Raw genomic sequence first — 16,202 nt, 5'->3', positions numbered from 1 at the left:
TCATTTTGTTATGCTAAACCATAAAGTTAAAGTGCTGACCTTTGACTTTCAGTGCTTGTGTAGGAAAAAGCCTAGTTTTTCAGAGAACCCACTGTCAGAAGCATGTGCACCTAATTATTACCAGCAGTACAGTCTGACAAGGTAGCATATCGGTGTCAGATTAGGGAATGTCTGGATAAATTGCAGTGGCAAGTTTAAAGGCAAGTGTCTAATTACCAGATTTTACAAGTCCGTCTCAACTAAGGTTAGAATTTGGCTTAGATAAGCAGACCCTAGCCATTGAGTTTGTTCATGTCCAGTCTTGCGACCAAATGAGAGCAGCAAATTGGGAATCAATTACTAGCTTCATATGGGAGGGAATCCAACTGTTCAAACAGGTAGAGGATGTTATCAGAAGCAAACCATGGGCAACTGAAATTATTGGTGCCCTAAAGAACTTAATGCTTAGCTCCCTGTGGGTCCAAGAGAATGTACATTTTTGGACATTGAAGATTTTGCTTTAGGAAGCCGTCACCACGTTGTCCTTTTCTCCTGTGTAAGGAAGGGGAAGCAGGACTATTTATTGGATTCTGTGAAGCGCTCAATGAGGCATGCCATCCTCATATTTACATTTTGTTTAATTGCGCTATCTGAGTTTAGGAAAAGTTAGATGTCTTTCTCAAATAAGCCAGTGTATTGCAGACTGTGGTCCTTAGGAAGAACCTTTGTCTCACCTACTGTGCCTATGCCTAGCAATGTATGCCTAGCAATGCTCAAAGAACTTTGTTATTCTTGTTCTTGAAGTTTGGAATAAGTCAAATGTAGATGATTTACAATTTTGCATGCATCACACCCCAATTGCGCAAAGTAGTTAGATTTGTGGCAAGTAATAGTTGAACAATGTGAGTTGTTTTTATTTCTTGAGTCGTTTATTTATTGCATGTGTTCTGATTTAGATGGATTCAACTTTTTATTGAACACCAACACATATTTATTTATTCAATACATAACATTTATCTGGTCCGATTAGTACAACTGCCAATCATTATAGTTAACTTGAGGCATCAAGCATGATGGGTTGTTTTAGTTTATCCATTTTCTTTTCTTGTGTTAAGTGTATGAGCGCACATGCTACTTATTGTGACACGTACCACTGACCTCAAAAGAGAGGAGCAGCCATGAACACATGCGGCACCAGTTGGTGATCCAGGCTACTATCATCTCCCGCCTGGATTACGCCAGCTCTCTCCTGGCTGGGGCCAACCAGGCCGAATTAACCCGCTTACAACGGGTTCAGAATGCTGCGGCAAGGGCGATTGTGGGCTTGCCCAGATTCTGCTCAGTGACAGGTGTCCTTCGCTCCCTACACTGGCTTCCGGTTAGGAAGCGCATCCTCTTCAAGGTTTTGTGCTTTGCTTTTAAAATCTTGAGAGGTACAGGCCCGGAAATCCTGTCGAGCTGTCTGTCTTTTTATGTCCCTGCCCGTAGCCTTCGCTCTCAGGGTCTGGCCCTTGCGGTGGTTCCCAGATTCAGGCTTAGCCGTATGGGAGGCCGCTCGTTTAAGGTAATGGCTGCGTCAGCATGGAACTCCTTGCCTGTTGAAATCCGCTTGCTGGAGGACCTTCTGACCTTTCGGAGGGCTATAAAAACCTTCCTGTTTTAGCTGTCCCTTAGTTTTGTTCTTAGCCTGGTGTTGTGTTACGTGCTACCTTGCCTCTGCGCCAGGACGCTCCTTGGCTGGAGTATCTGTGCGCACAATAAATAATCGTAACATAACATAACATAACAGATTCAGTCCTGTGTAAAGTAGTGGGTGCCCAGAGATTAGTGCTAGGACTGGACCGTTTTAAGGGAGCAAAAAAAGAGGTGAGCCCTCTGAGACATGGTGAACCAATGTGAACTGAATAGGACTTCTAAACTTTACATATGGATGTCCCACAAGTCCCATGTTATTGGGAGATGTATTCTTGCAGTGATAAGTGAACTTCTTTCCATTAAATTAAGCTATGAATGGGCTACGGTGGCAGCCAATGGTATGGATAGATGAACAACCAGATGGGTACAGGAAAGAAGATATCAAACCCCCAAAATGAAACAAGACAGCTACCTACACCTTTCCTAAACAATTAGGAAGAAGACAAACATGTTGAAGATTGGAATAATATCGGCTTAATTGATGCGGAGAATGACATTATGGCCCTTTTAGAAGTCTTGCAAACAATCATTAAATTGCAAGTTTGTTTCATTATTTTGTTATAGGTGAGATGGTAGGACTAAAAAGATGAAGGGATTAGAAACAAAATAGAGGTTGAAAACAAAATAGATTTCTGGGAAAGTGGAAACTCTGACTACTGCTCCGGAGCAGATTACGACAATTTTCATTGGTGAGTTGCATGCTCAGCAATCCACTTCCAGGAAGAAGTTGAAAGTCTTGAGAATAAGAATCGGGTAGCAGACATTAGAATCTGTTGGTGGCCTTTATTGCAAAGAGAACAGGATCTTAAATGGATGTAGGAGGAGTTTCTCACACATGGTGTAACACACTTTAGGACGATGAACTTGTGGTTTAATGAAGTAGTTTAGAATGCGCTCCTGGAACAAGGGGTAACTGAAAGGTCTGGTAACATTCCTTTTCAATTTAACTAAGAAATGGGTTTACGGTCTGGGTGTTCTGAAGGAGGGGGTTGCATTTAGGCTTTCAAATGACTCCATACCTGCAAGATTCAGTAGCCTCATCTTTGGACTTGCTATTCAGTTGTAAAACCCAGGCAAGTATTTTATTGCACATGTGACTTTAACGTTTCATTAGTCCACAGTTGGTCTGAGTGTGTCAGTAATGTACCAGCAAGAACAGTACTTGTATATAATATCAAATACAATAAGTTAGGAACAGCTGAAAAGGAGTGATGCATTTTCCCCCTTTGAACTGAAATACAAGCATGGCTTTAGACTGCATAGGAGAGGATGTGTGATTATCAAGCTCTGCCCCTCCAGTCAGGCCCAGCATAGTAACAGCCTACATAAGCCATGTTCTTCCTTGAAACGCACAGGTCCTGCTTCGTCAAGTCCTCTCTCTTCCAACTCCCAATCAATGATTTTTTTCTTATTCCTCAGAAGTTAGTTTTAGAAAAGCTAATAAAGTCCTTCGAGCAGGATCCGAGATGCTAAGCATTTCAATCCTGCTTGAAATGAGAAATTTACTTTTGCAAGATTGATTTCAAATTTTCAGTAAACATATGGACACCCTTAGTTCACATTGTGTTAACCCAGAAGGGTAAAGTAATTAAGAGGCTTCAGAGAGAGGCATCAGAAATTGGATCCCTCAAGATTAGATTGCAACTAACGCTCATAAGGGTATGACAGTCATGTAAGGCCTTCTGTAGTTAAAAAAAAAATTTAAAAAAAGGAAAATGCATTCTGCTAGTCGAACCTTAATTTACTCATTGTACCATGGCACGTAGATAGGATAAAGACCACTGAATCCAAGAAGTGGCAGAGCAAAGGTTGGATGTGGAAACACTGGCTCTGGTGAGAAAAAGCTTAACCAAAGAGGGAACTGAAAGAAAAAGGAACGTGTGCACTAGTAGAAATGGTTATGAGATACTTTCTGGAATTGTCCTTCATAGAGGACCCCAGGAAGTGGCTGCAGGAAGTACTTAGTGAGTAAGCTAGAAGAGCATTTGAGAAATTGAATGAACAGGTGTAGATATGGTCACGCACAGTCGCAGATGACCCAAAAATATTTTTCAGTAGGAGTTTTCTACTGAAAGCAGCTACACTCTGGAATGGACTACCCCTGGCGATGAGGAAATGTTCAGACGCCCTGATTTTTCGGAAGCAAATAAAAATGTGACTGTTTACGTGCTATTAATCAGTAGTAACTATTCTACCTGCAGCACAGCACTAGTCAGCAGCAGCACTAAGACGCCTCTGGGCATTCGAGTGCTATACAAAACCAAAATCAAATCAAAACCAGAAGACTTGTTGGGGTAGGGGGAGGAGCCTAGCCTGCAGCCGCGATGGCCGCCTAGACTCTCGGCTCTGCCGACCTTCGCGTTTTACTTCACTATCCTGTCCTTCATCCTGCATTTCAACCCAGCGAGTGAACGGGGGAAACGATCCTGAACACAATGGTGTGTTCCCCGTCTCATTCCGACTGGTAGCGGCGGCGAGGCGTCCTTGCTTCTTTCCCGGCTCTTCGTGGGATCGACACCGAGTCTTTGTTTGTAGGGACGGCCGGACGCGGCCACAACAACGGCGGCCACAGCAGAGAAGGCGGAGTCGATCAGGCGGCGGGACACTGTCGCGCTGTGCTTCTCGCTGCAGCGCTCCATCCCGCTCAGCGATTTCGTGTGCCTGGATACATTGTGCCGGGGGAGAATACATTGTATCCTTCCCAGCTTGGAAGTGGCCCGGACAGTTTCTTTGTTGCCCCTGTATTGTGACGGTCGCCATCTTCTGCATCGCGCATTGAGTGCCCGGCATTGGAGTCCTCAGATCGTGAATGGGGGTCCAGATGCTCGCTGGAATCAAATCAGCTGGTGCTGCAATGCGATCGGTTGCCCCTACGTCTCTGGCCCAGCGGTGCTTAACAGATCATCGGAGTGGTTCGTGGTCGGTGAGTGAAAATGGCGACCTGTTTCCAGAACTGCTAAACGTCTGTGAGCCTTGGGTGACGGACACTGCTGCATCCTCCTTCCCTGAGACACCGCTGGGGATCTGTGATGTTTTGAGCGCTTTGGAGGCTGTAAGAACTGCTTTTTGCGACAATGCCCGAGATCTGGGAAACAGGCTCGACGTTATTTCTCCTGGTGGCCGTGATTGCCCCCAAATGCTGCACACTAAGCCACACTCTACATCAGACCACAGTACACTGCCTGCCCAGGTGCATATGGAGGCGTTGGCTGATCGCGCTCCTGATTCAGCTGGGGTGCTGACCGCGGTGGCCCGTAAGATGTCTGGTGTTCGTGGTTTCATACAATGGTTGGTGCATCGTCATTGGACGCCATGTTTGCCGTCTTCCTTGTGTTCTGGTGGCGTGACTCTTCACCCCTTCCAGGAGCTGGTGTCCTCGCTCTGGCCTGCTGCTTCCGATGGATTGTTGCTTTGTCTTGATCCTCTTTATACCACTCTCGGTCAAGCAGCAATGGTTTTCGTGGACTTTGGTGGAAGACCTCCCATTCTGTGTTGGCCATCTTGAGCGCCTCCATCATCCGTGGTGCCGGCTGGGCTGTTGGCCTCCATTGAACAACTTGATCGCAGGGGACAAGGTTAAGGGCGTTTCTTGGATTGCTACTGCTTGTATTGCTGGGACTAAGTGGGATAAGCGGGACATTGCTTGAATTGACTGTTGGTGTCTTCTCGGTTGCGGAGTCCGGGGGTGGGCGGGCGAGATTATATTTTTGATGGTCTTCCTCCTCCACTGTTTTTTAGGTCTTCTTTTTTCCTTTCCTTTTTCTCTTCTCTGAGTCTATATTTTGGGACTCGGTTTTTGGGCGACAGGCACACTGCTGGGGGGGGGGGGGTAGGCCGTAGCCTCTGCATGCGTGCTGGGTGGGGGGTTTGGGGGTGGGTCTTTTGTTTCGTCTTGGTTCTATGGGCCTTATTTCTCTCCTTTCTTCCTTGACTCTTCTTACTCTTTCCTTTTTCCTTTGGGTCAGTTTGGTGGTTAGGTGTAGAGCTGCTTATTGTTTCTGCTGTTGGTCTCTCCACTAACGTTAGTCAAGATGTTCCACGATCATGGGGCGGGTACTGACCAGTATGTATTGTACTGTTTGTTATTATCCTCGAGTTCTTCTGATGATCCTCTAATTATTGCTTAGTTTGTTGCTAATCCGCTGGGATCATTGCCCGCCATGTGTTATCGATGAAGTGACTGCGTCTGATCCTTCTTACCTATAACTTTTAAAATTAACCTCATTTATCCTGTACTCTGTGGTCCCCCCTTTTTCCAGTATGTAATGTTTCGGATAATTGCTGCACCTCCTCTCAGGGACTGCTGAGCTGTTTTGATTTCGCCTATTGTGCTACCACTTGATTTCGCGGCCGGCCTGAATGGTTGTGGGCCCGTACCTGTAAGCTTTTGTTGCACAATAAAGGTTTCCAAAAATTAAAAAAACCAAAAAAAAAAACCCAGAAGACTTGGAGAGTAGGCCGAGAAGAGAATACTATGTGGGAGTTGGTCTTGAGGGGCCTTGAAGAGCCTAAGGAGAAGGCCTATGTCCAAGTGATATTTACTACAATTCTAAGGGTCCAGACTAATAACACTGTGGGGCAAGACTCCACTTTCGTTATGGACATCCATGGCAGAGCACAGGAGGTTCCCTCCAGATATTCCAATAAATATACAATATGTATACACTATTGTGAAAGGAAAGAAGGCCTCATGATAAAGACAAGACGGAAAATGCTGCCTTAGAGACCAGTATGTACACTTATACCAGGACCTTGCAAGCGTACGCTTCAGAAGAGTAAAGCACTTAAACCAATTAAAGAAAAGCTACATAAGCACACAATGTGTTGTAGGTGGGTGCATCCATTTTGCCGAAGGAAATTGCTAATTGAGACGCATGAGTGACAAATCAAATTGCAGAAGATGATTAGGAGAGGAAAAAAGAGCGTGCTGCTGGAACAAGATTTCAAGGATAGTCCGATAGCTGTTTTGCAACATATCCAAGACGTTTAAAGAAACTGTAGAAGCTGGGATGCAAGCAACAAGCAATCACTCAAGACATCCCAATTACTCATGGCCAGATTATGAACAATTGGTAGAGAGACTGATTTGGATTGACTTGGTGTGGGTTCAGGTGAGATAAAAATTGGGCTGGAGAGGTGGTGTGTACCACTGGATGGGATTTCAGTTTCTCGTCCACCTGTGTAAGGGCCCCAGAAGGTCAATACGCTCATTTTAAGAGTTGACTGTAGCAAGGGAGCAGAGGAGAAGCGTATGCGCTGTTTGACTTTCATTTTGTTACTCCTATTTTGCTGTAAAAAATGTTTTATTCATGTTGCTCTTGTTGTTTGAGAGAAGGGCGTGAAGTAAGGCTGGGGGGTCTTTAGGCAGGGAATCCTTGAGATAAAATCATGTGCAATTTGTGGAGAGTTGAGTTATGAATGATTCTCTAGCTGGTGGAGGCGATACTCCGGACTGCATGGCTCAAAAGCAATTCTGTCCTAAAGTCAAGGTGATATGACTAACAACATAGATTGTATGAAGTCTCAATGCCCTCGCTAAAGGGTTCATTATTTTTCAAGAGCTGTATAAAGTCACAACATAAGTAGATTACTTGCAAGAAACTCATCTATTGAAATAAGACCAATCCAGGTCACACTGAATGGCCTTTCCACAGTATTTAATATTTATTATCCAGAAAGAGAATTGGGGTGGGTCTTTTTTTTAATTGTTTTATTTAAACACTTTACAGTATTACATCGACTTGTTACGAGATGTAATCCCATTAGCTAAATACAGTACTGACCCGCAGCGGGCTCCTGATGTATTGTTAAAAACACAACTAGACAAATAATGTAATATAAGCATACACTAATAGACAGTGGTATTATGCGCATTTAGGTTCCTTTTTCTGGATTCCAAGAACTTCTCCCAACCTCCCCGCAACACCCGACAATTTCCTTCTAGCACAGACCAGAGCAATATTTTGCCAATCTAGTCATTATTGCTTCCTTCCGGTTCCCCAGTTTCATTTCCCACTAAATATTGCTGATGATGTCCTCAATAACCCTTAGGACGGTTCTGGGAGGCAGTAGCTCATTGTAGATATCTGACTGTGTATTACAATACAACATGTCCATGGACCATTCCTTCATTGTCTGAACTGGGCCTGTAGACCATTTATTGCAAATCTTCGTTCGGCTATTAGCAGCCCCATTGCAATCAAATGCCTGACTTCTTTGCTCAGGTTTTTGTTATATCCCAACATGGCAAGTAGAGGGTCAAGCGAAATCCTAGTGATCTTGTTCAGTGTGCTGAAACCCTTATTTCTAAATTCCGAGATCTGGGGGCAATACCAGGCAATATGCATGAACCCTGCTTCGGGCTCTCTGCAGCGATGACAAGCCGCTGTATCTCGCAGTCCATACCGTCTCAATCTCACTGGAGTATTAGTACTGTTAAGGATTTTAAAATGAACGAGGTGGTGTCTTCCGTTTAGTGAGATGTGCTTGATCATTTCACAGCAATATCACCAGGTGCTATGTATAATTATGTCCAGGTCACCTTGCCAATCTAGTCGAGCCCTAAGTGAGCGCGTCCTCTTAGTCTCTTGCATCATGTTATGAAGTGTAGTCACTTAAAAGGGGAGTGGGAGCATAAGAGAAAGGAAAGGTGCGCTACTTCCAGTGGCTCCTGCATATCACCACCAAGCAATTAATGCAGCACATGTCTATCTCTATAATAGTGAAATTGTGTGAGGGCCTAGGGGTCATACCCTTCAGCTTCAATGTCAGCCCATTTACGAACCACTCCTTCCTGAAACAGATCTCCCAGCTTAGTAATGTTTAATTTCTTTAATGCAAGTATAACTTCCTTCTTCCTGATGACTGTAAGGCAGTAGCACCAATCTGGCTGAGTATAGAAGTGCACCTGCCTGTCTATTTGATAAGTCATGCCAAGTGTGAACCGTGGAGTCTAGCGTACCAGGTCGCCAAGAGGGGGTCTAAAACAGCTTCTGTGGAAGAGTTTAAGGGTCTGATGCAATTCCCTTCGATTCGTAAGTGTAGAAGGTTCTGCAGGCCATGAAATCAGTAGTGTGCATGGGAAAACAGTGCTGTTCTGTAATATAACTCTAAGTTTGGTGCATTAAGGCCACCCATAGAGTACGGCAATGTTAGTGTTTCCCATTTAACCCTAGGTTGTTTCCCAACTCAGGCAAGAATCTATACTACTATTATAAAGAGAGAACTCGCACCTTTTGGCAAGGTAATCTCGGGAACCACAGCGCCAATCTACACACCCGATACATCTTTGAAAATGTCAGGGTGTGTAGATGGACATAGGCTATATAAATAAAAAAAATAAAAAGCAAAATAAAACAAGCATTTGCAATGCAATAGGTCTCGCCTTAGTTAAGATTAAGTTATTAACATTGCAATTGGTAATGGCATTAGTTATAATGTTTGCATATGTTGAATATTTTGCAGTTCCTCTGCAATATATTTTGTATTTATGTTGTTTACACACATGATTTCACACATTATCAATAATTATATAGATATGTTATAGTTAGCATTTTTGAGTAGGAAATAATCAGGCAAACTACAGTGTTCTTTAAAAAGTTTTTTTATGACATATAGAAAGATATACTCACATGTACATATTATTGGCATTCTTTTAGAACTGAGATAGTTTCAATTGTATGTTGAGCATTTTTTTAGTTCGTATTTAGTTATATTTGAAAATTAACTTGGTAAATAATATGGTAATCTGCATGTACATTCCTTAGGCAAAAGAAGTAGTAACAATGAAACAAGTATTTATTTTGTAGGTTCAAGTAAAATAAACAAAACAATTATAGCAAACGAGAGTGCAATTTTTGGATGTTTTCTAATATACACTTTACTAATAACAATTAGTTAAAGTATTATGACAATAAAGTGCAATATTTTAAATAATGCAACAAGTAACACAAAAATGCACAGTTTTTCAAACATAAAAAGTATTTTAGTCTTTACATGAAATAGAAATGACTTTTTATAGAAATAACTTTTTGAAAAAATCAAACATAAGTAATCAGTAGTATCATCCAACGTAATCAGGTCACTTTTTAGTGTTTTTAATACTGTTATGGCAATAATGTTTGTAGATCAATTCTAGCAACATATAGTGCAATTTTTTAGTATTTTGTCAGATACATTTTTGTAAGTATTTGTGATAGTACAATCATGATAAAGTGCTGTATTTTCAATAATGCAATTATTAAGAAAGATATGCACAGTTTTGCAAACAAAGAAAGTATCATTTACTACTGTTACATGAACAAGAAATGGATTTTGGGATACAAATAACTATCTGAAAAAGTCAAACATAAGTAATCAGTAGTAGTATGCAAACTCTTCATGTTACTTTATAGTAATTTGTATGCGGTATTGCAACAATTGTTTATATTGCAGTTATATTTCTCTTATTATGTCTGTAATGCAACCATTACAAAACAGTACACTAAGTGTTATTGGCAAAAATGGCATTAAAGCATTTTCAAAATCTTCTGTGTCAGTTTCAATGTTTAAGAAGTCCATCAAAGGTGTATTATTGATGTCCATTGATTGCAAGTTTTCATTATTTTCTATTTGCACCACCATTGTGCTTTTCTCTTGGTATGTTTTTTCCATGCCAAATAACGTAACAGTTATGTTTTCTTTTGGTGGTTGTATTACCTATGGAAATAGTGTTTTAGTACATCTTTCTTAATTTTCTAATAGCATTTTGATATTGCTAAAAATATTTACTTACTTGTATTGTAGTGTGTCTCGTTGTGTTCAATATCTTCTCTCCATTGTACTCATGTACAGCCATATGTGTAAGCTGAACATATTTCCCAATTTCAACCGTAAAATCAGTGGCGTCTCTCCATAGACTTATCTTCACTGAATCTGTAGCATCATTAATTGTAATGCTCCTTATTTTGGTGTCTTGGCCTCCAACAAGTATAGTTTTAGTATCTTCTGCCTGTGGTATGTAAAGTAGGCATTTGTTGCAGTTTTGTATACTTTAATGAATCTTGGATAATAAATTTAATTTTTTGTATATGTACACAGCATTATTCAGAAACATACTATAGACATTCTTATATTTGCAACATTAAATAATGGAAACAAAAATTATTAATTCTTTGGCATGCAAGTTTTGCTTACTTTTGTACAAATGCAAGTGGATATAATTTGTGTTACTTACCTTCTATTGCTGTTTATAGTTAACAGATCCATTCATGTATTGCTAGTATATTTTATCTTTCTTTTGATTAAACTTTCTTTTTTCTCTTTGTACATTTCTACTTTTGGTAATTAGTAAGTCCATTGATGGTACATAGAGTTTTCCATAGGCTGATATAATACTATCATAGTATCAATGTTAATACTTCAGCTGGAAAGAGCTGAGCTCGTAGGAGACTTTTTTATTCTGGATAGAAGTGCATGCCTCTTGTTTTGTTGAAGTTGTGTTGGACATCTTTAGTTTGCATGTAATATAAGAGATGTCAGCAGGGGCGGCAGGGAAGAGCATGAGAGCAGGAGATATTCTTGCTTACGGTAAGAGTATGTTATACTCTTGCTGTCTTGGAGGTGCATTGTACATTATCACGTTTAGTGTTATAGATGAGCTCCTAGTAGTTAGGGCAGGAAAAAGTTGGAGGGTAGGAGCTGGTCTTTCTTTAAGTTGAAGTCTGCTAAGCTTGTTGGTATGTTGGTGCTGCGATTGACATTTATGTTTTGTGCAACAGAAGAGCTTTCAGGAGGGATGGGCAGGAAGTGCTGGAAGGTAGGAGCTTTTTCTGTTTTGGGTGCAGCTGTCAGCAGTGGTTGTAGGGGGAGGTGGCATCCCATACTGCTCTGCTGATAACACAGCAGTTGTCAGCAGAGCAGTTGGGGGGGATGCAGGGAAGTTCTGGAGGATAGGAGCCTTTCTTCTATGGTAGCAGTCTGTTTAATAAGGCATCAAATATACAAATATACTGTGCGAATACTTATGTTGTATGTATATATACATAAAACTTTTACAAAGCTGATAGAATTGCAACATGTGTTTGAATTGTTTGCTACTGTGAGTTAGAAAGTGTCTCCTCAGCTTGGAGTTTTCCTCATAAGCTAATATTGTTTTTTTTATACATATAATGAAAGGAAAGTTATAGGGATTGATATGGAGATGGGAGTTAAAAGGAACAAAATTGAGGAAAGAAGTAGAGGAAGACGTACAATAAGATCAGCAATTGGTGATAAGCTGTTAATGGTGTACTTGTTATATTTTATTTCTTAGCTATTGTAGAACATGTAGTAATTACTTGTTTTGGATATTATTGTACAATCTTATTTGTTGTACAAGTATCTATTTTAAACAAGTAAATACTGTTTGTATTGTGTGTTGTTATGTTTCGGATTTATGTAACATATATAAAATTATTTACTTACTTTATCATAGTTGCTGATTGTTGCTTTGGAGGGTATAATTAACATAATAAAATAGTTCAGAATAAAATTTTGTAAGAAAATAATTGCATATTAATTACTTGTTGCAGATAGCAATGTACATCTATTTTTTTGTACAACTAGTTATGTGAAACAAGTAAATTATTTGCAGTTAAGTTGCATATGTTATAGAATTTTTCTGTTTTTGGTAATGTATAGAGAATTTACTTACCTTGTATTAATGTATAATAATTGTCTCATATATTTGTATATCTGTATGTACTGTTCTATTTAAATATTGGCATGTTAGCAATAGTAATATCATAAAACAGTACCTTTTATATTATTTTATGAAAATTATAAGTTGTAAAACTTGTATACATATAAACATTGCATTTTATTTGTAATTTAAACAATTACATTTTATTGTACAATGAAGAACTCTTTTTAGCCAAAAGGAACTAAGACAAATAGTTGCATGCAAAATAATAATAAAATAATGCTTACATCTGTTATTGTTCCTGACACACTCAGGAGTGTCTTTACAGCAGCTCCTCGAACAGCTTTTATTGGAGATACTGGTGGGGCTGGTGGTTGCAGGATGCATTCCGCTTCCTGGATAATACCTGCTGAAATTGTAAGGGGTGGCATTCTTGCTATTTTTGTTTGCTTTGTCAACATCAAAATATCATTTTTGAAAATGTAATTGCGAATAAGTAATCCATTTTGTTCTTTTGTTTGCATATAGTAATCCTCATTATAACATGTTGCTTTTATAGTACTACTTTCATCAGCCAATGCCATATGATACAAAACTTTATTTTCTTGTTTTGAATTTCGATAATAAGTTTTAGGTGAACATTTGATGATATTGACTCGTAGCGCTTTCTGGTATGGCTTGGAATCAAATTGATTGGTGCTCTTTAATTCTTCAATGGAAATCATCTGTAAAATAATATGTAAATATTAATAGTCAATACTGTTATTTTTGCAAAGACAGTACTTTCATAAGGTAACATTGTTAAACAGTACATTACATAGCTATCCATATAGGTTTATGATCACTGTAATATGATTCTAATGTTCCGTAATTTGTAGGATGTGCATTTGTAAAAATGTGATCTAGTAAAGAGTTGTAATCTGTTGTAGGTGTGTTAATTTTCTGCTCACAATTAAAATTTGTTTTCATGTAGTTCTGTAGTAATTTGCTACTGTATGTTGTTTGTTGTAGGTCAATGTTAAAATCACCCATTATGATGTATTTATGATGTGGATATGCATTTAATGTCGTACTTAAAATTGCTAGTAATGTTTGTATAGCAACTTTTGGTGGTTTGTATATAATGACTATTAAGTATTGTGTATTGTTAATTATTTGTGTAAATTGTAAAATGTCAATTTGTTCTTCTGTTGTAAAAATTGGATTTATAACATGTTGTTTGTTGTAATATACAGCTATTCCATGTTTTGTGTGCATGTTGTAAAATTTGTCAAATAATAAACAATTGTAATGATCAATATTATATGTTTCGTTAGGTGTTTTGTGTGTTATATTTATTTCAGTTAAACATAACACGTCTGCATTTAATATATTAGTATCAGATTTCATTGCTTTGAAGTGTTTTTGTAGTGATCTTATGTTATGTGCTATTACTGTGAATTTTTTGTTGTATTGATGTATTTGTGGTATTGAAATTTGTAATAACATATCTGTTCTCATTCGAAACATTTCTTCGTGCACTTTAAAGTGTGTTAATATTTTATCTTCTTTAAAGTTTTTAATATATATGTTACTTAAAGACTTTGCTCTGCTAATGGCTACATAGTGTAAGTGATGTGTTTTGCTATTACCGAAATGTATATATAATGGTTCTATTGTTTGACCTTGAGTTCTATGTATAGTACGTGCAGATGATTGTCGTAATGGAAACTGTTTTCGTACTATTGTTATGAATTTTTTGCTATATTGAAAAGTACGAGATATCGGTAATATTGGTGTCCAAGTGTCAGAAATGTTCATTTTGTAAAGGTGTTTATTTTGTTGTCTTGTTTGTGTGCCTATTTTTTGATTGTCAAAATGCATCCAAACAATGATTGGGATATTATTTGTAGTTTCAACATATTCAATTATGCCTGTTGCACCATTAGTTAAACCGTCATTCACATTAATATTAGAAGTTACATCATAACGTAATTTAATTGCAATATGTAATGTTTTTGCCAATGACATAGTTTGATTTGTATTAGTAGGTAATTTTTCTAAAATTGCTTCTTTTACTTCTGGACTTAAGTCTCCTGGTACTGTATCTATAGCTATTGTAGTATACATTGGATAGTGTTTGATATGTTGCATCAAAACATTATGATTTATTTCATTAACTTCATTGTTAGTAAACATTATATATGGTATAGACTGTAGTATACTTGAATCTGGTTCTATTTCACGCGATTTCAACTTTTGAATATCATCTATTGTTTGCTCACCTATCCTAAGTCTATTTAGTAGTTGTGCAAATGGCATATCATTTATTTGTCTGATTATTTTGGTAAGTTCAAATATTTTGAAATGTGTTTGCCATAAGTTAGTACTTAATGGTCCATACATATTTTTTGAGTTTTCAAATATATATGTATCAAAAACTGGTTTCAATTGGTAAAAGTCGCCAATGGCTAATATTGATATACCTCCAAATGGTTCAATAGATGCTTTTATTTCTTGCAATCTATTGTGTATAAAATTTAACATATTTGTGCCAACCATTGATATTTCATCTATTATCAGAACTTTTAAATGCATTAATTTACATTGTAGTGCACTTCTATTTTCATGTGTTAATTGCTTATATGTTAATGCTTGTGAGATTGGAATTTTAAATGTACTATGTAAAGTTTGACCATTTATATTATGTGCAGCTTGCCCTGTTGGTGCTGTCAATAATATATAAATGTTATCAGGATTTTCTCCTGCTTTTGTATTATAGTATCTGACTAAAGTTTGATATAGTGCAGTAATTACATAACTTTTGCCTACTCCTGCACCACCAGTACAAACAGTAAAAAAAGATGTTGTTTTTGTTTTTATCCAGTTTAAGTGATGGTAAACAAAACTTAGTTGTTCCATTGTTAAATCTTGCATAATATTACTGTACTCTTCTTGTGGTAGTATATTGTTCACTAATAAGTCTTCTTCTGCAATTGTTCTACTTCCTAAATCTAATGCTAGATCATATTGTGTATCTGATTGATATGCATGTGTTGTTGTTACTTGATTATCTATAACTATTGGTAGTATGGGTGATGCTGGTGATGTGTCCATTTCTTCATTATTACATGTTTCTTCAGTATTAATTATTGTATCTTCCTTATTATATAATTTATAGTTACTATCTACTTCTATTTGTACTTGTAGGTATCTTTCATAGTATGTACTTTTTCCTGAAATTATATCGTTTTCTATTCTCCAAGGGTAGTATAGCATTAGAAGTTCTCTGTAATAATTTTCTGGGTCGTTTATTTTATTGAAACGTCTATATCTATTATTTTTTTTTTCTACGTTCACTGTACATTTTGCTGTGTTTGTTACTTATTAATTCATCTATTTGAACTTCTTCTTCATCTGAACTATAAAAGTTAGTTTCTAAAAGTAAGTCATCATAAGTATTTTTTTTTTTCTGTGTGTTTATTTTCTGGTTAGTATTATAGTTTGATGCATAATCAGCTAAAGTACATTGTTCTAATGTTATTGGCCTTTTGCTGTACTTGTTAATAACATTGTCAAACTGTATTTGTGTTGATGTTTCTGGTAACATATTTATTGTTTTAATGTCTTTCATTAAATATGTACGCTGCTCTGGCATACTTGTATTAATAAATACAAATGATCTTGAACTTTTCCTTAAGGGTATTTGCAATATAAGGTAAGCAGCTTCTTGTGCACTAATTTCTGTGCAATTTAGAAATTTATTACCAATGTACTTTAATTGCTCTTTCATGTTTACATTATGGCCAACTTCTTTTGCAGCTTGTGCTAATATTTTACTTAAACCACGCTGAGATTTACTAATATATGATACAATATATACAGCACA

The 16,202-nt window shown here is 37.9% G+C and overlaps 2 protein-coding genes across 3 annotated transcripts in view; one reads left to right on the top strand and one right to left on the bottom strand.

The window, feature by feature from the left end:
* SETD3 (SET domain containing 3, actin N3(tau)-histidine methyltransferase) overlaps positions 1-16,202 on the top strand; it is a 510,073-nt gene that overhangs the window by 71,475 nt on the left and 422,396 nt on the right. The gene's annotated exons all lie outside the window — the stretch shown is intronic.
* Positions 9,802-13,071, bottom strand: LOC147690164 (uncharacterized). Its single transcript, XM_086936648.1, has 3 exons — positions 12,622-13,071; positions 10,448-10,663; positions 9,802-10,371 (listed from the first exon to the last, which is right to left on the bottom strand). The coding sequence occupies exons 1-3, from the start codon at positions 13,057-13,059 to the stop codon at positions 10,108-10,110; spliced, it is 918 nt and encodes a 305-aa protein (XP_086792774.1). The 5' UTR covers positions 13,060-13,071; the 3' UTR covers positions 9,802-10,107.

This window comes from Lissotriton vulgaris, chromosome 9 (assembly GCF_964263255.1).
Source record: "Lissotriton vulgaris chromosome 9, aLisVul1.2, whole genome shotgun sequence".
In the NCBI taxonomy this organism is placed as follows: Eukaryota; Metazoa; Chordata; class Amphibia; order Caudata; family Salamandridae; genus Lissotriton; species Lissotriton vulgaris.
Note: the sequence above shows the minus strand (reverse complement) of the source record. Positions and strands in the feature narration are given on the sequence as shown.

Excerpts from the sequence above, each read along its gene's own strand:
- LOC147690164 (XM_086936648.1), bottom strand. The coding sequence starts at position 13,059 with ATGATTTCCATTGAAGAATTAAAGAGCACCAATCAATTTGATTCCAAG. Across the intron at positions 10,664-12,621 it reads TGTCAGGAACAATAACAGAT|GCAGAAGATACTAAAACTAT; the intron begins GTAAGCATTATT and ends TACATACCACAG. Across the intron at positions 10,372-10,447 it reads CGAGACACACTACAATACAA|GTAATACAACCACCAAAAGA; the intron begins GTAAGTAAATAT and ends CTATTTCCATAG.